Here is a 23,132-nt window from a genome sequence, read left to right as displayed (position 1 = left end):
CATGCCTCTAAAGCAAATTGATGTAGCTTTGAAAATGCTTCTTTGTGATTTGTTTGGTAACCATATAGTGCCATTATAGTACTATTAGTTTACTATATCACAATATTACGTAGTCACTATATGTTACTATTATGTAGTATTATAGCAGTATTCGGTGGGGGCTGTGAATACTGTTATTTAACTATGTAAGGTGGTGTTTTTTGGGTACTGTATACTACTCATATTGACCATATGGCATGACCACAGACACTGTATGACAACATCATGTCTGCCATTTTAATTTGATACCTTAAAGCAACAGTACGTGGACACTTCAAAGCGGTACTATTTCCACTGTTCAGCAGTATTTGATTATTAAGGACTCCAAGCTTTATTTTATTGGTCAGTGTCCCTAATAAAGGCATAATTATTTTTGATTTTTAAAGGGGGTGGGAAAATTTCATCAGGAATTAAATACATTGCAGCACAACAAGGGTGGAGTAGAAATTTTGGTTCATGCAATCACAGCCACTTTCCTGGCCCCCTCCAATCTTAACCTACACCCCCATCACGCCTCTACTAATCCCTCTGAATGTACATTCGGGTGTTGCCTAATCCTCATGAACCCTGCTTTCCCAGAGGTTTTGAGTGATTCAGTGGCACAAGGATGATCTGCCAACTCCTACAAAAGTCTAAGAGGTCTCCTTTTTTTTTTTTTTTTAATTGTGGAACTACTATTCATGCAGTTTCCAAACTGACACCTATCAAGAAACTACTAAAGTCCGTATACCCTCAAATGATAATATTACAGCATCTGCAAACTGCAGCTATCCTCAGGGTGAGGATCCTGTGAGAGAGCAATAATGCGCAAGTTACTATAGTTCCATCCAGCAGAATGAAGAATTTAGGGCCTGGAAATCTGGCGTCTACCCATACAATAACAATCTCAGCATTCTCCAATTATTGTGTTATTTCTGCAAAAGAACAATGGAGAGTTGAAAAGGGCCAGACTTGGCAAGACTAGCATCAGGATGGAAAGTATTGATAATAATTACAATGCTGCAGGGCACAGAAATGAATTACTTTGTGGAATTCTATCTTTTACTAGCATCAACACTGGAAATCTACATATAAAGTCAAGGAATACTGCAAATACTTCACTTTACTGTTTATGTGCTGATTTTCAGTAATTTCATATTAAATTTCCCCAATCTAATCCAAAGCTGTTTTCAACAGAGTTGTAGCTCCACACTTTTGTAAAACATGTGACCCAAGAGTTCATATAACTGGCAACTGGGCTGTAACAGTCACAGAAGGCCAGTGGGATCTGAAATCCAGCTGTACACAGGAGTTGAGAACAACATTATATTGATAAACGTTTTTTATAATACAGAAATTATGTACATAGACACTATCCAGCTTGCCTTACAGCTTTTCTGTGTAGACTGGGACAGGCTCAGCAGAGCCTACTCTAAGTAAAGCTGTGTTTACACTGCATGTAGAATTGCAACCTCACTAGTACAGGAGCGATTAAAGAGGTGGTCCACTAAAATGTATAATTCGCCCATCAATTTAAACCGCTTAAATATTTTTACCTTATGTTGCCATATGTGCCAGTGAGAGGCGCCATCATTGCTCGCTCCTTCCGCATCACATGACCCCGGCTGCAGCTGATGTCACGTCAACTTCCAGACTTCCTTGATTCACCCAGGCGTGACCCAGTCACACGCACCCCCCCATACCCCGATTGACCGGGCTGTGGGCGGTGTTTCACTGCATATCACAACCCAGTATCCAGCGTGTGCTTTCCCCTCTCTTATGCCTTCATTGGCCGCAAGGTCGTGCTGGATACTGGGCTGTAATGTGCGGTGAAACACTGCCCACCGCCGAGTCAATCGGGGACTGCGTGCGACTGGGTGAATCAAGGAAGTGTGGAAGTTGACGTGACATCAGTGGTGGCTGCAGCCGAGGGTCACGTGATACGGACTGAGCGAGCAGCGATAGCACCACTCACTCACAGGCACATATGGCAACATAAGGTATTTGCAAAAATACTTATTTAGGCTGTGTGCCCACGATGCAGAAATGCTCAGGATTTTTTCCTGAGCGTTTCTGCATCTCCCTGGCAGAAAAAAACGCATGCGGATTGTACATGCGTTTTCCTGCCAGGGACATGCGGAAATGGAACGTGTATTCAGTGACATTTCCGCATGCGGATTGACAAGCGCTTTCCAAGCGATTTTAGCATGACTTGGAAAGTGCTTGTGACAACTAGGTCACACTATATAAATCCATGCAAACGGCATGGATTTATATAAGTGTGACCCAAGAGAGTGGTTAAAAATAAATGTATACTTACCTTCCGATGGCCCCCGGTGTCCTGCTTTACACTCCGTTCTCCCTTGCCGACAGCGGTGGATTGAAAGACCTGCCGACGTCAGCATCGCGTGACCCGTCACATGACTCTGACGTCAGCGCAGGTCCTTCAATCCACCGGGAAGCAAGGAGGAGCGCACCGCGGGCCGCCGGAAGGTAAATATACATTTATTTTATTCTTTTTTTACAGATTTTTTAATGGTACCTGGGTGTGGATGAGACTCTCCTCTCCTCTACACCCGGGTACCATCCGCACATTAGAACGCGCCAATTACGCAAGTACAGATGCAGTCTTGTGGAATTGGCGCGTTCTAATGCAAGTCAATGGCGGCGAAAACGCAACGCTTCCACAAAATAATTGATAGTGCTGCGTTTTTTTCCGCAATGATAATTCGCAGCGGAAATTTCCGCAGCATGTGCACAGCACATGCGGATTATCATTGGGGAACATTGCTGCCCTTCTACCATGCGTTTTTAATCCGTTTCCGCAGCTGCAGAAACGCATTAAAAACGCATCGTGGGCACACAGCCTTACAAGGTTTAAATTAACGTGCACAATACACATTTTAGTGGACCACCTCTTTAAGCATGCAAGATTGCAGGCTATTGCACTGTGATGTGCTTATTGGCAGCTACAGGTATGGTGCAGCCACACTGTAGGATCCTAGCCTTAGGGCTGATTCAGTCATCTCATATTAGGAGGCCAGGACAAGCAGATATCTGACCATCATTAAAAAAAAAAAAGAGTCAGATATATTCAGTGGCATAACTTGAAGCTCCTGGCCCACAATTATTGTAAATATTTAATACGAATGGTCTTTTCATATGGGCCTAAGCGACCTTTTGGGCCCCCTAGGCTCCCCTGGAAATATTTACAGATGACAGCTCTATACTGCTGAAGACATAGACAAGACAGAATAGCAACTCTTATACACATAAATACTACACTTAAATAAGTTTGACGCTCTTCCTAAAGACCGTTTTAAACTATTGATACTTTTCTGCTCATTAACCATTGTAGCTGCCATAAAGCGCTCATAAGGCTTCACTTCGTAGTACAAAAGTTTGAGAAGTAAATATACTTGAGTTTTTCACAGTAACAAACTGAAATTGATGATACAAAGTTATCCCGTAAATGTGCCATATTTAAATTTATAGACACCCCCCACCAGTGGAGGTGTCTGTTAAGTGATCCATTCTTTATGAATGGGGAAGACTCGGGCTCTCACCTAATTAGCCATTAATGTATTGATTTTTCTCAACACCTAATGTAATTCCTGCTGAGTGGGGGTTATTTCTATCAGCCGTTACGTTTCCCGAAACACTTAAAAGATTCAAATCGCAGGGTTATTTCCTGGATGCCGCATAGTGGAGAGGTGTGATGAGATTTTACAGCCTCAGAAGGATTCCCAGGACTATTTTTGGATTAGATTATGGAACAAGATACAATGAGAAAGCTATACTCCACCGTTACTTTCCATTGTGTGAACCACCATTACAAATGTTCAGGAAATTCTACATTGGTCGTGGAAACTTAAAATGTGTAAAAATAGAACAAAAATAAATACCCATCTTTTACTGGGAAAATGCTTTTTTTGTATCAATGCTATTTTATTTTTTTTATTGTCTATAATTATTATAGTGTTAAATTTTATATTATTGTTGTTTTACACTCCTGTAAACCAGTGACAATTGAAATTATTATTTTTAATTTTCCATTCAAATTTTTATTTTAAATACTTGTTTGTTTTTGTTCAAGTAAAGAAACGGAAAAAAAAGGAAGTTAGAAAGGGTTACCCAGCTTTCATTGTTTATTTTAAAGCAGAAGTAATAAAATACCAGAATAAGAAGGTAGTCCAGCATAGATGCTCTAGCAGTACTCCCGCTCTTTGTTTACAAGACGCCAGCACTGATAGGCTGCAGCGGTCGCATTCCAAATTACTGGCATCATGGCTCTCAATGATAAGTGATGATGCTAGTAGTATGGCATTCCAAGTTTTATTACCTAGGATCTTCGAAGGCTTGGACACTTGTATCTGTAAGGCTGGGGCTAAACGGCGGCTTTAACTGTGTCTTGGTCATGCAGCCAAAGATTGCTTTGTGCTGATGCTGCATTGCAGCATAATGCAGGTGAGTGGGATCGAATTGTAACTCGCAAAGTACTGCGAGCGCATCAAGAAAGTACAAAAAACAGATCAACTAGTTCTGACTTTGGCGTGTTCGAGGTACTCCAGGGTTATTAACTTGCCTGCAACCAGAGTCGCAGACAAAGTTGCTGTCCAGCCCCGGTTTTGTAAAACCAGACAAAGTTCAACCCAACTTGAATTCAGAGCATCTAGTACAAATTAACCCAGGGGACTGTGTTGTCATTTATTTTTTTTTGTAGAAGAATGAAAGACTTGTGGAAAATGAGAAAAAAAAATTAGAAGTTTCCAGAGGAGTTGTAGGTCCAAAGTGTAAAAAAATGGATGCAAGCCACAGAGTAACACCTCGTACAATAGGGAAAAATGCAGCTGTAACTAGTAAAAACAGCCATAAACCAACTTAGCACTGAGAGGAAAGGAGAGTAGAAGATTCACCGACATGCAATGTGCACAAACAGAAAACTTCTGGCAGTCGAGTCCTGAGCCTGCTGGATTAAGAAAATGCCATTCAGGCTCTGAGCATTGTTAATTGTCATCCAGCCTAAGAAACCTGCTGACAAAACCAGGATTACATAGAACATGATATTAAAGAAGGATCATATGAACTTTGCATATACAGAACTCTACTGTATAACTGTTTGCAGAGAAGCAGCGTCTCTTGTCTCCCGGACATTTGTATCTTGAGAGAATGCGAACAATCTCTTAGTGTTTATTTCCCATCACTTCCCCACCTAGTGTGAAGATGTCAAACAGTTTATAAAAGGTCCAAACCCTGATATACGACATGGAACTTACTATACACAGATCTCCCATGTCACTACAGGGGCCAACAATAGCAGACCCTTCCTAGTGTATTGTGGAGGGGGTTGAATTTACAAAAGTCAGAGCATGTCTTATTTTATTCTTGGAGGCTACACAACTCTAATAGGAACAGGCTACTGAAAGTTCCCGTTTAATGCTGCACACATTTATCACACATGTACTCCTAGCAAAACTAAGGGTGAATTAAGTTACTGCCCGTTAACTAGAGTTGGTTTTGTAGAAGATAGGGCCCTGAGCAGCAAGCAAAAGATTCCTTCCCTCTGCCATCTTTAGACAGTTTCTCATAATATCACCATACTGTACTCAGGTGATCTGTAGTATCCACACAAGACAACCGTCCAGTTCCCAAGTAACAACAAGTGGTTTCAGACCTCATGACAACCTAAGAAATGGGCAATTGCCCAGTTTTCCAACCCCATAAATACTGCCTTGCCCATAGTTGTGACTCCTGGGAAAATGGAACAGCCTTTAGGTAACGGAATTGTCCAATGAGTAGAAACGTAATGTTTGGAATATATTTTCTACTTAATACTATAAACTCGATACATAACTAATTTATGATTTATTCATTTTTTTTTCATCCCTTAAACAATGTAATGAGAGAATAGGGAGCTGTAGGGACAATTTCTTGGGCAATGACAACTTCTCGCTAGGGACAATCTAAGGCATGTATAAACCCTTTCTACCATATCTGCGATGTGTATACCGCTTTCTACTGGAAGCAAATCGCACATTTGGGCATCTGTTTTATTGCCCCACCCCCACACCCATCATCATCCCCAATAATAGCACTTCACTTCGGTCTGTCAGACCTTGTGTACAGTGTTTGATTTTGCCAATTAAAAACGTTGTAGATGTTAGCTTTATCAATGACTGGTACTCAAAGTCAAAGCCTTAGTTTTCTGATTTCTCTGGATCTTCTTGGTATTCGAGACTCATGTTGAATGCCATGAATGTAGAATTAAACCAATATTATTATACCTTCGAGAAAATGATTGATGTTCACCTCTGTATCCTGGACAGACACCATTGTAGTCACTGCAAACTTCAGCTCTAGATGTTGCAATGCTAAACAGTCCATGAATAGAATCCCGTCGTCTATTTCCTGCCATTGTAACAGGTCAACTAACTGCAGGGCCCAAAGGGTCCGAAGGACAGAGGAGTATTGTGAAGAGGCTCAGCGGTCAAGCACTTCTCTGCTTCACTGTAGAGGGATGTCCCCATTCGTTGCCTTCCAGCACATGTAAACCATTACAACTATGATCATGTTTACCATGCAATTTGTGTCCAAGAGAAAATAACCCAAGAACCTGAACCCTTGTCCTCATGAAGCTCTGACTCACAAAGTTACATTTTAAAAAGGCTTTGTTACCATAGATCATACAGTTCCCAAAAAAACAAAAAAGTGGTCCTCAAAAAACAGCTCCATGTGAGATGTGCACTAGAACGAAAAGTCATCTTATAAAAGGGATCGTCCAAAGATTAAAGCTAATCAATTCAATACCCAGGAGAAACTAGGTGCTGAGGTTCCTAAACTGTGCAAGTTAGCCACCTTCGGTGGACCACCAACAATTAGAAATAAACTTGCATATAATGGTTATCTATATTATAAAAGGACCACCAATAAGAACATAGGAACTAGCAGTGACAAAGAGCAACCACTGTATCATCTTCAGTATCTAGGGATAGCCAACGTATAGGGTTCTCTAATAATTAGTGATGAGTGAATGTGTTTGAAATCCGATCGCAAATGTTAAATTCAACACGAATATGGCACATTCGGATTTCTGATTGGAAACACGAGCATTTTTTCTTAAAATCAGCAAAAATCAGTAACATTCGGTGAAAAAGTGCAGTAAAATTATTGCGGTGCAACTAAAGTGTTTTTAACTATTTGGCTAGCATACTGCTTGTGTATGATGACCAGGGGATGGAGGGGGTTTGATGAGGGGAGGGGCTGGGAGGGGGGGGGGGAGCTGACAGAAGCTGAGAGCAGCGCTGTGCTTCTAATTTTTTCCCCCCTAACTTTGTGCAAATTGTGGCTAGCCAATCAGGGCGTAGGAAGCATCCACACTGTCCAGACAGAAGGGCTTGTGCCATTGGTTGCTGAAATCACATGTCCTCCCTATATAAAGAGCGGACATGTGGTGTGAGCACCATTTTACGCTTCTAAATGATCACAGATGCTGCTGGGCGCTGCTCCTGTATACTGAGATTTTAGCTAGATAGATAGGCGGTTGCTTTTAAGTCAGATAGTTTAGATAACTAATGTCCTGTGAGTCTGAAATAGACCTTCCAGCAGTTTTTTTTTCCCCTTGTGCCATTACTGAGGTCCAGACAAACACAGCAGGGCCCATGTCATAGAACTCTGTTGTGCACCGCTTCTATTGTGCTCCATGCACGAGTACCCTTAAAAATCTATTTTTCACTTGCTAATGTGATACAGCAAGCCCTACTAGCCCACCTTCTCATTTTGTGGGGTTGAAATTCAGCTGTATTCCCGAAAATTTATATTATATATATTTATTTTTTTTCTGTTGCTAATCAAAAGTAAAAAAAGAAAAAAAATGATTTTTTTTCTGTGACAAACGTGATACAGCAGGCTATATCAGAGTTTGAAATGAGTACGTCATATGTATGAGTACGTCATGTCACCTTGTCATTTTGTGGCAGTGAAATTCAGCTGTATGCAGAGCTCTTGCAGAGTAAGAAAATCTATTTTTTGCTGTGACTAATGTGATACAGCAGGCTAGATCTGAGTTTGAAATAGCTTGGAGCATATATTCTATGTTATACAGGCCTCATCAACAGTAAAAAAAAAAAAATACTTTTTTCTGTTACTAATGTTATACAGTAGGGGGACATCTCAGGGTGCCAAGGGAGGATGGATTACTGCGATCGAGGGGGGGGTTGGTGATACCAGATGAATTGTTAATGAAGGTGTAAGAGCCAAGGAACAAATGGAGGAGAAAGAGGTGATGGGCGAGCAATAGTCAGAAGATGAAGAGAATAATCATCCCCTCTCTGTTTGTGTTTGGCGGGAGGGGACGGAGGAAACAAGCATCAGAGTTTGCCAGTCACCAACACAGCATGGGCTTGGACCTCATGGAAGAGCCCGACATATGAGTGCCTTCTTGCTGCACTATCTGCAACATGATCCCCGTATAGTTATGATTCGAAATGGTGCTGAATACTGGGTTGCCACTGTTAGATCCACATTATAAGAGTAAATTTTGCCAGATGCTTCCCACCCTGGAAAGGGACCCACGAATGCTGGAGAATCGAAACACGCTTTTACACATCCTTAAAAAAGAGAGGTTTTCCCCAAGACAGCAGTGAGGCACACAGTGTGCATCGCAGCTATACATTTCCCACCTCCCGCACATCAATGCCAAAATATTAGCAACTGTAGCGTAAGTGGCAGAAGCAATTTCTGTGAGTCCTTTCACACAATTTTTTTAGACCAGCTCGTGCACCAGCACCACAGAGTACAAGTCTGACACGTGGTGAATGACTGGAGAGGATGGTGCAGGAGTATCTAGAACTCAATATCAATACCATCAGGGAGGGTTCGGACCCTTTGACATTTTGGTCTTCCAAAATGGATGAGTGGTCTGAGCTTGCTTGTTATGCCTTGAAGGTTTTATCATGCCCGACAGTCAGCGTTCTCTCAGAACGTGTGTTCAGCGCTGCTGGTGGTCTCCTGACAGATAAGCGCCGCCAGCTCCCCTGAAAGTGTAGACCGCCCAACTTTCATCAAGATGAACAAGTCATGGATCTCCAAGGACTTTTGCATCCCAATCGCAGACTGTACAGACTAGGCAATGTTGTAGTTTTTAGTGTGCTGCACTGATCTTGCGTAATTGCAGTCTGTGATATCTTTAGCGTGGCTTCTGTGCCTGCTTTTGCTGCTGCTGCAGGTATTAAACACAAATTTTTGGAAATGTGGAGACTCCTGATTGTGGTTCCATCTGCTGGGTTGGCTGTAGTGGTTCTCCGTACAGGGAAAAAATAAAAATATATAGGGTCCGAGCAGCTTCCAGGCGATCCTGATGAGACTCCGATACCTGAGGGCCACGTAGACTGTACTGTGCTGTCAGGGCAAGGAATGAGATAACACATTGGATGATGAGGTTGTAGATACCACTTGGTGTGAACCCAGAGGCACGCAGCAGAGTAGCTCATCTGAGGAGGAAGACGAGGAGGTTACATTGCACCTTAAGGCACAGACATGGAGTGATTCAACTACGACGAGCACTGCATCCTTGACTACTACTGTGGCCAGCAGCGGTCGCGGGTTTGCAGCTCGCAGGGGTGGCAAGGGTTGCCTAGCCTGGGCCTTCTTTGACACCACAAAGGATGAGCCAACTCACGTTATCTGCCAACTTTGCAAAAAAAGACTCAGTAGAGGGAAAGTGCAATACTTTGACTACTACATGCATGAACCTTCACATGCGCAATCAACATGCGTTACTCTGGCAATCTCACTGCGATAAAATGCGGACCAGTGGACCTCAACCGCCATCAGTCGCTCCATCACCCGCATCTGCTGCTTCTTCCTCCTCTATTACCGTGGCAAGTATTGTCACGCAGGTCTCCGACCGCAGAACCTCCGGTTCTTTACCCGCTCCAGTCACGCTGAGTGAGAGCCCGTCAGCTGTAACGGAAGCGGACATGCCTGCTGGTTTTGACCGATCTCAGAACGAGCACCCCACAACTTTATCAATCCATCGTAACATCTCCGCCTGCACCTCACTCACGGCCCAGCAGTTTGTCTGGTTCTACGTACTCCGCCCTCTCTCAGCACAGCAGCAAGCCCTCGGTCCCGTAAAAGATAGCCTTGTCATGTGTAGGAGGAAACAAAGAGATTGAACTCCACCATCTGCAATCTGTTGGCCACGGAAATGGTGGTGTCAGGCCCTAATTTTTTTTTTTTAAATTTGAAGACTCCTGATTGGGCCTCCATCTGCTGGGTTGGCTGTAGTGGAAGAGGTGTCAGTCCCCATTATAATAGTTATACTCTAGTGAAATTAATTCTTTGGTGCAGATATTGTTCTCCATACAGGGGTACACAGTGATGAGCGAGCACTAAAATGTGCTCAACTTAGTGGTTCAGCGGTTTCTCAAAACCTACCCAGATCTGCCAGAGATGCTTGTGAAAGTACGCCGCGTGTGTGCCCATTTCAGAAAGTCAGCTACAGCTTCCACCACTCTGGCAGTGCTTCAGCAGTGTTTGCAGCTTACAGCTCACTGATTGTTGTTTGATGTGACCACACGTTGAAAATCAACATTGCAGATGTTGGGAAGGATTTTTGAGCAGCAGAGGGCAGTTGTTGAGTACCAGCTTCAATACGCCCGTTGGAATTCAGGTCAGCCTCCGCACATAAGAGCTGATGAGTGGGCATGGATGTCTGATATCTGTGCCATCTTCCAAAACTTTGAGGACTCCACCAAGATGGTGAGCAGCGATGACGCCATAATTAGCATTACCATCATGCATTACTGAAACGCTCGCTGCTCACAATTGAAGAGGAGGCATTGCAGGCGGAGCAAGGAACTATACAGGGTGATGCTACCTCAGCCCAGCCTCATCTCGGAGGAGGAGAACATGGACAGTCATCCTCTTGGTGAGGACAGGGAAGTCTTGATACCCCTCTTTCAGTCTGTTGGAAAGCTGTATAAGTTTTGCTTAATGATGACCTTCAGTGGCCTACACCGTGGCTTTACTTATGCGCGTTATTTCTCAAAATGCATTGCAGATCAGGCCATTTCCCAACTCTGTAGTCATGAAATTCAAGGCGTAAAGAAAGATCTTTGTGTGTCAAAGCACCACCGAGAAGTGTCAGCTGATGTTGGACGGGCTGCCATTGCTTATGGAACAAGCTGCATTAGAGGACTTCCAGGGAGAAATGACAGCCGGAGTAGATATGGTTTCCCTTTATGACAGTCCTTTCACCAAGCTAAAGAATATGGCTGTGGTGAAATACAACGATCACCGAGAAGCAGTGTCAGACTGAAGAACATTGGGCCCACCATAGGATTGGATTCTGAGAGCCCACCTTTCTCCCCCACTCAAGAGCCCCATAGCAGCTGCAAGGTTTGCACTATGAACTCTCCTGAAGGAGAAGCCAGGGCCCAACGGAGGATTCTCCGGTTCTTTGATGAGCCCGTTCAACCGTGCCGAGAAGAAGCCTTGGCTAAGAAAAGTCTGAGTGAAGGTTCCCGGACACCCTATGGCTGCTTTTTTTTACTGTGGACTGGCTCCAGCAATCTATAAAATCCCTTCACTGGCTCCCAAATGCCCAGTGTATCCAGTTCAAACTACTAACACTGACCTACAAAGTCATCCATAACCTTTCTCCTCCATACATCTCTGAACTGATCTCCCGATCTATTCCCTTACGTAATCTCCGGTCCTCCCAAGACCTCCTTCTCTCCTCCACACTTATTCGTTCCTCACACAATCGCCTGCAAGATTTCTCCCCAATATCCCCCATCCTCTGGAAATCTATGCCGCAACACGTCCAATTAGCCACCACATTCGGATCCTTCAGACGAAATCTGAAAACCCATCTCTTCAAGACAGCCTACAGTCTCCCATTACCTCACTGCCACCTTAACACCACTGGAACTACTGCAACCCCCCCAACCTACTGTCTCCTTCCCCACCATCCTGTAGAATGTAAGCCCGCAAGGGCTGGGTCTAAGACTTAAGATGCAATCTGGCACCTTGGCAAAGCCAAATTCTGCTCTCCTTCTAATATCGAACAGGTCATGTGGGAGAAACTTGCACCTACTGCCACTCAAGTGTCTTCAGCTCCTTTGTGAGAAACTAATGTTTGGGCAGCCACTCAGTCCACCAAATAAAATTCCTGAGAAGGAAATTGTGGATGGCTTTGCTTCTGGTACTGGGTGCACTGCTATTACCATGGCGTGCCATAATTCACTGGAAATATTCCTGACTGGTTGTAGCCAAGCTCATTCCCACAGAAAAGTACCAGCAGCAAGCTAAGGAGATGGTGGCCCCTATTATCATGAAGGAATTAGCTCGTTGTCTAGTAGTCTGGTTTTTATACTAAAGATCCTGCTAATTTTTGTAGTGTTAAATGAGCACACAGAGTCCGTGGTTTCTGCAGCAGTGCATCCAGTCCAGGATAGTGGCGGAGAAATTGCTGTACCATCAGGGTCAGGATGCAAGCCATGCAAGACACGTGTGTGAGCTTTCCCCGATGTAGGGCTGCCACCAGGTTTGCACCATTATCGCACATGGCCTTCCCTTGCTCCAGGTTCAGTAGAGACAGCCATTGTTCAAACTCGGCCTGGAGAGCTGTCCATGTATATTAGTTTAGTTCTCTATGTTCTGGTGTGTATTTGTTTTGTTCTCCAACCCATCAGTGCCCACCTCCAGGGGTTAACGTCTGGTGACGAGGGTTTGGATTCTGCTCAGACCCTACTTCGTCCGGGCCCTGATCAACTGAAAAAAAAAAATTTGGGCATCACTACACATGCTTTCCCCCTCTTGAGTCTTTGAAGCTTTGCATCAGACCTCTGGTGCCCCAGAATAGAGTGTGAACAGCTCTGCAGACTTGCCCATCTGTAGTTCCCCACAGTCAGTTTGGCGGTTGGAGAGTTGTAACATGGGGGAAAACAAGGGTAATTGGGGTGCCACCTCTGGAGAACTGTACTGTGTGTGATGTTAAGGTGTAGGAAGAGGAGCAGAGGCCACTTGATGCAGAGCTTGTCATCTACTGGAGCACATGTTCTTTCTGGCCCTCATCAACAAAGTGTCTCGCTGTCTCAGCATCACTGACTTGGTCCTATCTTGGATCTCTTCATACCTAACCGACAGGACGTTCAGTGTCTCCCACTCACACACCACCTCCTCCTCATCTCACCCCCTATGTGTCGGTGTCCCCCAAGATTCAGATCTAGGACCCCTGCTCTTCTCCAGAAACACCTTCGGCCTGGGACAACTCGTAGAGTCTCACGGCTTTCAATATCACCACTATGCTGATGACACACAGATCTACCTCTCTGGACCTAATATCACCTCCTTACTAACCAGAATCCCAGAATGTGTGTCCGCTATTTCATCTTTCTTCTTTACTAGATTTGTAAAACTCAACATGGATCAAACCAAATTCATCATCTTTCCACTATCTCATTCACTTCCACCACCCCCAACCCAACTAACCCATCCATCAAAGTCAATGGCCTCTCAATCTGATCTGTCCTTCAAATGTCAGATCCAAGCCCTTTCCACTTTCTTCCAACTCCAAAATATCTCCGGTATCCACACATTCCTCAACAATGAATCTACCAAAACACCAGTGCACGCTCTTATCTCCCACCTTGACTACTGCAAATTCCTGCTCTGTGGCCTCCCTTCTACCTCTCTCGCACCCCTCCAATCTATCCTAAACTGTACTGGCCGACTAATCCACCTGTCACACCGCTATTCCCCAGCTTCTCCCCTCTGTCAATCCCTGCGCTGGATCCCAGTTGACCAGAGACGCCAGTTGAAAAGCCTAACTTAGGCATACCAAGCCATCCAAAACCTGTTGCCTCCATACATTCGTGACTTAGTCTCCAGGTACTTACCTGCACGCAACCTCCCAACCTTCCAAGTTCTCCCTCTACTTCCCTTTTATTTCTTCTTGCCACAATCCGAACCGAATATTGAAACTTTCGCTCATCTGTACTAATAAGGCTGTGTGTCCACTATGCGTTTTTTAAGCGTTTCCGCAGCGGCAATTCCGCTGCAGAAATGCTTAAAAAACGCTTGGTAGAAGGTCTGCCATGTTCCCCAATGATAATCCGCATGTGCTGTGCACATGCTGCGGAAATTTCCGCTGCGGATTATCATTGCGGAAAAATCCGCAGCACTACCAATTATTTTGCGGAAGCGCGGCGTTTTCGCCGCCATTGACTTACATTGGAACGCATGGAATCCACATCACTGCATCTGTACATGCAGATTCCATGCGTTTCAATGTGCGGATGGTACCCGGGTTTGGAGAAGAGGAGACTCTACTCCGGACCCGGGCACCATAGAACCTGTAAAAAAAAAAAAAGAATAAAATAAAAAATAAATATTATACTTACCTTCTGATGGCCCCCAGTGTCCTTGTCTCGGCTTGCCGGCAGCTCGCGGTAGACTAAAGGACCTGCGGTGACGTCATTTAGTCATGTGACGGGTCACACGACTGCTAACGTCGGCAGGTCCTTTAGTCTACCGCGAGCTGCAGGCAAGCCGAGACAAGGACACCGGGGGCCATCAGAAGGTAAGTATAATATTTATTTTTTACCATTCTTTCGGTCACAGTATATAAATCCATGCTGTTTGCATGGAATTATATAGTGTGACCAAGTTGACAAGCACTTTCCAAGTGATGCTAAAATCGCTTGGAAAGCGCTTGACAACCCGCATGTGGAAATGCATGTGAAGAACACTTCACATCCGCATGTCCCTGGCAGGAAAAACGCATGTACAATCCGCAGGTACAATCCGCATGTACAATCCACATGCGTTTTTTTCTGCCAGGGAGATGCAGAAACGCTCAGGAAAAAATCCGGAGCTTTTCTGCATCGTGGGCACATAGCCTAATAAGGTTGATCAATGCTCAACAACCAAGATATTAAGCAACTGAAGTAATAATCAACAACCGATACCTGAAGTAATTAATTCAAGTATGGCACCTTGGTAATGAGACACCTTTTTATAGGCATCAGTTGAACCAGCTGATATTTTTCACTAAGTGGCAGAATTGCTTTCTAATTATTGATAGATTTGCTGGTGTCATTACTTTCCATGGCTTTTCCGCTCCTTCAAGGTGTTCAATACTTTTTCTTTTTGTCATTTTGCATTATTACACATAATTTCTGGACATCTATGGTGTGATTTCTTTGCCTGTGTGGATTGGATGGGTTGCTACCGACATATGGAATTTCATGTCAATAGCAGCTTTAGAAATATATTTACTTAGAAAACTGGTGACGTGTTCAATACTTATATTTCACCCGCTGTAGCTGTTGGCTAAGACTTTGTGTGTATAAAGGAGTCAGGAGAGATTGCTGCTGGCCAAGCATTTTTCTTCATGGGGGAGTCGAGAGAAATAACTTGGCAAAGCGTTTCTATGCATTGGGGGGAGTCGGGAGAGATAGCTATAGCTATTGGCCAAGTGTTTTTCTCCATGGGGGGAGTTGGAAGAGTTAGCGAACGGACAAAAATAGTTTGGCCAACAGTTATGTATCGTGTGGAGCAGGTTATGTAAGGTCATCGCTACACTTCAGATACTAGTTTTTGTAAAAGAGGAGACTTTGTAAAAGAGATGGGGTGCTCCCATTACTGTAGTATAAGTCATCATACATTATATGGCAGTATTGGCATGGTCTCAACTTTTGCAACCCAACCTGCATCAGTTTGTTTTTTGTGCCTTTCTTAAATCCTGTTTTAGATTTGCCATTTTGGGAAGGGTTTTTGTTTTTCCCAGATGTTTTGGCTGATTCATCAGTTACAACTTAACTAGTGTTGAGGGAATTTGTTCAGCATTTCAAATTTGGGTCCGTGTTCGGGGTTCCGGCTTGTTTGCGCCAAAAAAAAAAAAAAATCAGCTCCGCCCATGAACATCCCTGATTTGCCACGCTGTCAGCGTGGCAAATCAGGGATGTTGGTGGGCGGAGCCAATTTTTTGGCACAAACAAGCCGGAACCACGAACCCGAATTTGAGATGCCAAACAAATTTGCTCAACACTAAACTTAACAAGCCGCAAAGTTCTCCCAGGAGTGACTTTATATATGCCAGCTTTTTTTGTTGCAAAATTTTGCGCCATATAGCGAAACTTGCAACTTTTTGCACTAGAAGTTGTAAAACTGTGCAAAAGGTTTTTTTTTTAGCCCAAAAAAAAAAAGACAAAAGGGTTCCCTTTGTGTTTCAATTCCTCACAATTTTCAAAATCTGTGCTAGGTGACAGGGAACGGAAACATCTGTTTACAATCTGTACTGACCCTACAATTCTGGCTGTGACAATGACATGTCAGATAAATTGGCATCACAGGTATTTCTCCTTTCTTGATATTTAGATTACTTGCTTTGCACTAGATTGATTCATTCGGGAGTGTAGACCCTTTAGCTCACAGAGAACTTGTCTAGCTTGGATACAGTTGAAACAAATGCACAGCTGTGAGAAGCAAATAACATAATGGGACGTTTCCATTCACTGACAGCAAGCAGAGAACTTAAATTGTGGATTAAAAAACCACCAAAAATATATTAGCTGCCTTTTAACATATGGTTTATATATTCAAACCGGAACAAATGTTTAAAGGGCTACACATGCTGCAGATGGGTGGGAGCCAACATATATAAATCACAACCAGCTGGATATAAAACTTATAGGCAAATAGCACAAGTTGCATGAGCAGCTTAGTCGTCATTCATTTCTGTTCAGCTGCAAATTGCCCCAAAGTTGTAGGTTACTGTAAGTTGGGTTGCAACGCAATGCATTCTAGATTGTAAATATAGTGTAACTGCAGCTCTTTATTAGGGCATGCTAGAACCTGTGGTTTCCTATAGCTTGGTCTAGATACTGTATGTGACCACTGTGCTAACACATGGTGTACGCAGACAGTATACCTGTGGTGAATCCTCCCATACATTGCTTGCTGTGGGTGTGAACCTCACATGTTGCCTGCTGGAGATCAGCATTGCTATAGAAGAACATACATGCAATTCCAAGCTGCTGTGTCAGAGGCTCATGACCATGCAATCAGTGCACTCACCTTATATTTGGGGGGCTCATTGATGTCCTTTGCAGGCAGCGACAACAACAGAATCCCTATCACCCCAATGAGGCAGAGGAGAATGGGTAAGAACACAGCTAGCAGCTTCTTCCCCATCTCTAACAGCTGTGAGCTCTGGCTGGTCCCTGCAGCTCCTACAAGGAGGTGGGAGGAGGCAGCAGACAGGCTGGGGCTTACAAGCTATTGGGTGGTAAGGTGCACAAGGTAAAAGAAGGCTGAGTCTGGGGTGTCGAGCAAGACAATACACAATCTGCATAAACAACATGCACACCACATACATATACTGAACACACAGATGAAGTGCCGAGCTGAAAATAGACATAAACCAACAGCATACACATTAGGTACAAACCTAGAACTCTCTAGTCAAACACTCCCAAAGCTGCTGTCCATTGCAATCTAAAGTAAGGCTACTTCCCACAATCAGCTTTTGGTGAGTTTTTGATGCTGCAGAATTTCTGCACTTATTAATTAAGTTAGGCTACTTCATTTTTCAATTGTGTTTTTTTAACATACTTTTTTGACCGCAGTGTTTTTTGTCTTTTTGGTGTGTTAGGCTGCGTGCCCACGAAGCATTGTCCAAGCGTTTATGCTGCAGAATTTACGCAGCGTAAACGCTTGGGAAATGCTTGGTCATCCGTCCCCCCTGGTCCCCAATGACAAGCTACAATGTCAATGCCCATGCTGCAGATTTTTCTGCAGCATTTATGCTGCGCTCAAAAATCCGCAGCATGTCCATTAATTTTGCGGACACGCAGCGTAATCACCGCCATTGACTTGCATTGGACCGCGTGACATCCGCATGACTATATCTGTACAAGCGGATATCACACGGTTCAATGTGCGGATGGTACCCAGGTCTGGAGGACAGGAGACTCTCCTCCAGACCTGGGTACCATAGAAACTGTAATAAAAAAGAATTTTAAAATAAAAAATAAAGATTATACTCACCTTCCGATGTCCTCCCGGTGTTTTCTCCGCTCCGTCTGGTCTGCTCTATGGGTCGCAGTGTTGTGAAGGACCTGCCATGACATCATTGAGTCATGTGACCTGACACATGACTCAATGGCGTCACCACAGGTCTTTCACACCACCGCGAGCCGCCCAAGACACCGGACGCAGCAGAGAAAACACCGGGAGGATATCGGAAGGTGAGTATAATCTGTATTTTTTACCATTCTTATTCTTTTTTTTAACTAACTTGGTCACACTACTAACTTGCATGGATTTATATAGTGTGAACAAGTTGTCAAGCACTTTCCAAGTGATGCTAAAATCGCTTGGAAAAGCACTTGATAACTCGCATGCAGAAATGCATGTGAAGAACGCTTGACAAACGCTTCTACCTGGCGGGAAAAACGCATGTAAAATCCGCATGCGTTTTTCCTGCCAGGGAGAAGCGGAAAAAATATGCAGCATTTCTGCATCGTGGGCACTTAGCCTTATGCTTTAAATAAAGCTGCTTTGTTTTTGATACTTCCTGGTATCTGACTTTGACGAAACGTTATTGCCAACAGATTACATACGTTTTTTGATGTGTTTCTTCTGCAGAAACACGCTAAAGCTTTTTTTTTTACCTATACAATGCAAGTCTATGGGGAAAATTCCACACGGAAAACTCAAGAAAAATTGACATGTTGCGCAGGTCAGTTTACACTGAGTAAAATAAAAGCACAGGGGGCAGGAGATTTCTATAAATCCCATCCACTTGGCTAGAACTGTAAGACGCTCCGTTTTTGACACAGCAAAAATCTGCAGCATGAAAAACTCACGAAAAACTAATCGTGGGAACGTAGCCTCAGTATGCTAAGCAGGCAGCATTATTAGGGCTCATACTCATCTGCGTGAAAAAGGGACTTGTGCAATCTGATAAAAAATCGGATTGCTCTCTGACCAATGATAATCTGCTCATCTGCAATTTTTTTTTCAGCTGGAATCTGGATGAGAAAAAAATTGCAGCATGCTGCGTATTGTCGCGTATATTGGACGAGACTCGCCAATGCAAGTCAATGGGTGCGAGAAAAAAATCAGATGGCACACAGACCATCCGTATGCCATCCGATTTTTATGGATACATTACCATTCTGTAGCTGTAAATGGAACACTGTAAATGGTACTGTAAATTATTGTAGAATAATAGTTGCAGAGAAAAAAAAACGCATTGCATACGGATGTCATACGGATGCTAGGTGTGAAAAATCGCATTGTCCTCTCATGAAAATCACATGACACTCGTCCGTTTTTTCGGACCAGAAAACAGAATGGTTTTTTTTTTCACACATATGGGTATGAGCCCTTACAGTGCAAATTTGCCAGTAGATCAATTTCCTGCATTCAAAACATTCACGAATAGTGAAATACAAAAGGCATAAAAAGCGACACCAGAGAAAGCTAAGGTTAATATGGAAGTCCAAACTTTTTTGACAATTTATATTGCCATACATTGTCGAGTTAGTACCCCCAAAATTATGTTGGATTAATACTCCACAGATAATTATGAACTTATTAGTGCAGCCATTAATACTGTATGATGCCACTGGCATTATCAACAGTACAATTAATGCAGCTATTTAGTTGTTAATAAATTTAGTCACATATGTCACACATAGGGCGCAATAAGATGGCTATATAGAAAGACATGAAGCTGAGACGCTGTGGTCGGCAGAGCCCCCAGCCAATCCAAGTATTGCGTTCCGGTCTCCATTTGATTTATATGGCTGTCTGACTACGTACTCCCTTAGTGCCACCATCCAAAGTTCAATTAGTGTCACCCACTCCCAGTATTAATATGCTGCCTCTTCTATGGAGTCCGATTAATGTCATAACCCACCCTAAATACAAATAATGCCGCAATTACCTCCAGTGGAATTTATGCCATCTTCCACCTTCAGTACAAAGTATTTACCACGTACGAGAAAAACAGAACGATTATTCTGATCAGACTTTGATCAGAGTGCTGTCTTAATGGCATCAGTTTATCTCATACGTGCAGAGAAAAGAAAAAAAGTTTTTCCACCTCCTTTGAGACATCAGTAAAAATCGGACTGCCAGGGCTGCCATCATCGCATTACTGCCCTTACTGCTGCATGGAGCCCGGTGAACTGCAGTAAAGAGCGGGGGCCCGGTCCTCCCCTCTTGTGCTTCTGCTCGCCGGGCCCTGGGGTATCGCGTGCCAACCTATATCTCAGCACAGGGAGCTTCTGCCTTGGAGCTCTCGACCGTGCAGCCCCAAGGGAGTCCCTCAGCCTCTTCTGTGAAGCGCTGGAGTCGGCACGTACATGATGATGTCTTTGCGTACCCGCCAGCATCTCGAGCGCCAGGATGCCAGTCCGGAAGTGGAGCTGCAGGGATCGTATGTGAGGTAAGTATGAAAACTTTTTTTTTTTTAATAGAATTCATTAAATGGTCTTGGGGGGGGGGGGGGGAGGGGCAGCATGTGATGAACTGGGGAGTGAGCAGAGCATAATGCATATGATGAACTGGGACTGGGGAGTGAACAGAGCATTATGCATATGATGGAGTGAGGAGTGGGCAGAGCATTATGCATATGATGAACGGGGAGTGGGCAGAGCATTATGCATATGATTAACTGGGACTGGGAGTGAGCAGAGCATATGATGAACTGGAAGTGGGAGGGTGGGGAGAGCACAGGATGAACTGTGAGTGGGGCGTGGGAAGAGCATATGATGAACTGGGAGTGGAGGGTGGGGAGAGCACATAATGAACTGTGAGTGGGGGTGGGGAGAGCATATGATGAAGTGGGGGTGGGGAGAACACATGATGAACTGTGAGTGGGGGGCGGGGAGAGCATATGATGAAGTGGGGGTGGGGAGAGCACATGGTGAACTGGGACTGGGGAGTGGGCAGAGCATATGATGAACTGGGAGTGGAGGGTGGGGAGAGCACATAATGAACTGGGATTGGAGGGTGGGAAGAGCACATAATGAACTGTGAGTGGGGGTGGGGAAAGCATATGATGAAGTGGGGGTGGGGAGAACCCATGATGAACTGTGAGTGGGGGTGGGGAAAGCATATGATGAAGTGGGGGTGGGGAGAACCCATGATGAACTGTGAGTGGGGGGTTGGGAGAGCATATGATGAAGTGGGTGTGGCGAGAGCACATGGTGAACTGGGATTGGGGAGTGAGCAGAGCATATGATGAACTGGAAGTGGGGCATGGGAAGAGCACATGATGAACTGTGAGTGGGGCGTCGGAAGAGCATATGATGAACTGGGAGTGGAGGGTTGGGAGAGCATATGATGAACTGGGAGTGGGGGTGGGGAGAGCATTTGATGAAGTGATAAGAGCACATGATGAACTGGGACTGGGGGGTGAGGAGAGCAAATGATGAAATGGGAGTGGGTAGAGCACATGGTGAACTGGGACTGGGGGGTAGGCAGAGCATATGATGAACTGGGGGTGAGGAGAGCACATGATGAACTGGGACTGGGGGGGTGAGGAGAGCAAATGAAATGGGAGTGAGGGGTGGGGAGAGACCATGATGAACTGGGGGTGAGGAGAGCATATGGTGAACTGGGGCTGGGGGGTGGAGAGAGCATATGATGAAGTGGGGGTGGGAAGAGCACATGGTGAACTGGAAGTGGGGAGAGCTAATGATGAATTAGGAGTGGAGGGGGAGAGCAAATGAAGAATAGGGGTGGGGAGAGCAAATGATGAACTGAGAGTGGGGTAGCGCAAATAATGATGAATTAAGCATGGGGTGGGGAGAGCAAATGATAATGATTTGAGGGTGGGGGACAACAAATGATGAATTGGGGGTGGGGGAGAGTAAATGATGATGCAGTGGGGGTGGGAGAGAGAGAAAACATGACAAAATGAATTAGGGCGGAGGGGGGCATGTAAATATAATGAATTGGAAGAGGGGGGCTTTGAGGATGACGGAGAATGACTGGTAATGAATTGGGGGAAAGAGTACAGGTTCTAATTAATTTTTATATTTATTAGGTGGGGAAAGTGGCTATTTATAGTTAGTGGGGACACAGTGGTGGATTACAATTTATATTTGGAATGGTGGGTTGCATAATAACTAATTATATATTAATAGTGGGTGCACGTCTGTATGTTTTATGCAGAGACGAGTCCTGGCTGGAAGAAGTGATGGCGGTCTGTGCTGGATGATGGACTTCAACTAGAGATGTCACTGGTGAGTCAGTGTGTTATCTGTACACTGACATTATACACTGTATACTATATATAGAACTCCTGTGTATAAAGGCACTTATGGTAATATTAGTATTGTTGTTTTTTTTTATTAATGATCAGTATTGTAGTATTCGGTCACTATGTGGTCTCTTCATGGCGTGGCGGTATTTGTTCCTTGTATGTGGTCTTATTCTGTCACTATGTGATGGTAATATGTGGTCTAGTCATGGTGTGGGGGTATTTGTTCCTTGTATGTGGTATTATTTGGTCACTATGCAGTGGTAATATGTGGACTGGTCATGATATGGCGGTATTTGTTCTTTGTATGTGGTATTATTCGGTCACAATGTGGTAGTAATATGTGGACCGGCTATGGTGTGACTGTATTTGTCTTTTGTATGTGATATTATTGGTCATTTTAAAAAATGTATGTGACACATTCCCTTAAAGAAATAAACTATCCAGTATGCTTTTTAGGTATATTTTTAAGAAATGTTTAATAGGTTAGAGTAGAGTAGGGTCCGGCCAGAAGAGTCTAACTTGTCCGGGTGGCGGCTTAAAAAATCTTTTGGCCAAAAATTGATGACTATGTATGTGATATGGTGTTTGATGGGAACTGTTAATGTGTGATTGGTTGAGGATGTGGTGCAGAAGTGGAGTTTTTTCCAAGAGTGTGTGGTGTGACTGTGGAAGGCTCGAGGGATGGAGGTGGAGCTGGGGTGGAGACGGAGTCTCAAGGGGGCCCGAAAATTTTTCCAGTATGGGGCCCTAAAATTCCGGGTGGCAGCCCTGCGGACTGCACTCAGATGTCATTCAAATGCAGTCTGATATTTTTCACAGACTC

General features: G+C 44.2%; 1 protein-coding gene across 2 annotated transcripts in view; it reads right to left on the bottom strand.

Annotated features, from left to right (window-relative positions):
* ENTPD2 (ectonucleoside triphosphate diphosphohydrolase 2) overlaps nucleotides 1–23,132 on the bottom strand; it is a 112,073-nt gene that overhangs the window by 74,204 nt on the left and 14,737 nt on the right. Inside the window, exon 1 of one of the 2 annotated variants that reach the window (XM_073640618.1) lies at nucleotides 17,104–17,283. The exons of the other annotated variant lie outside the window; for it this stretch is intronic. Coding sequence (XP_073496719.1) covers nucleotides 17,104–17,220 — 117 coding nt within the window. The 5' untranslated portion in view covers nucleotides 17,221–17,283. Of the gene's footprint in view, nucleotides 1–17,103; nucleotides 17,284–23,132 lie in introns of those variants that run through there. 2 annotated transcript variants of the gene reach the window in all.

Source organism: Phyllobates terribilis, unplaced genomic scaffold, assembly GCF_046119375.1.
Source record: "Phyllobates terribilis strain yellow unplaced genomic scaffold, ASM4611937v1 Scaffold_7__3_contigs__length_470593459, whole genome shotgun sequence".
Classification (NCBI taxonomy): Eukaryota; Metazoa; Chordata; class Amphibia; order Anura; family Dendrobatidae; genus Phyllobates; species Phyllobates terribilis.
This window is presented reverse-complemented; position numbering and strand designations above follow the sequence as displayed.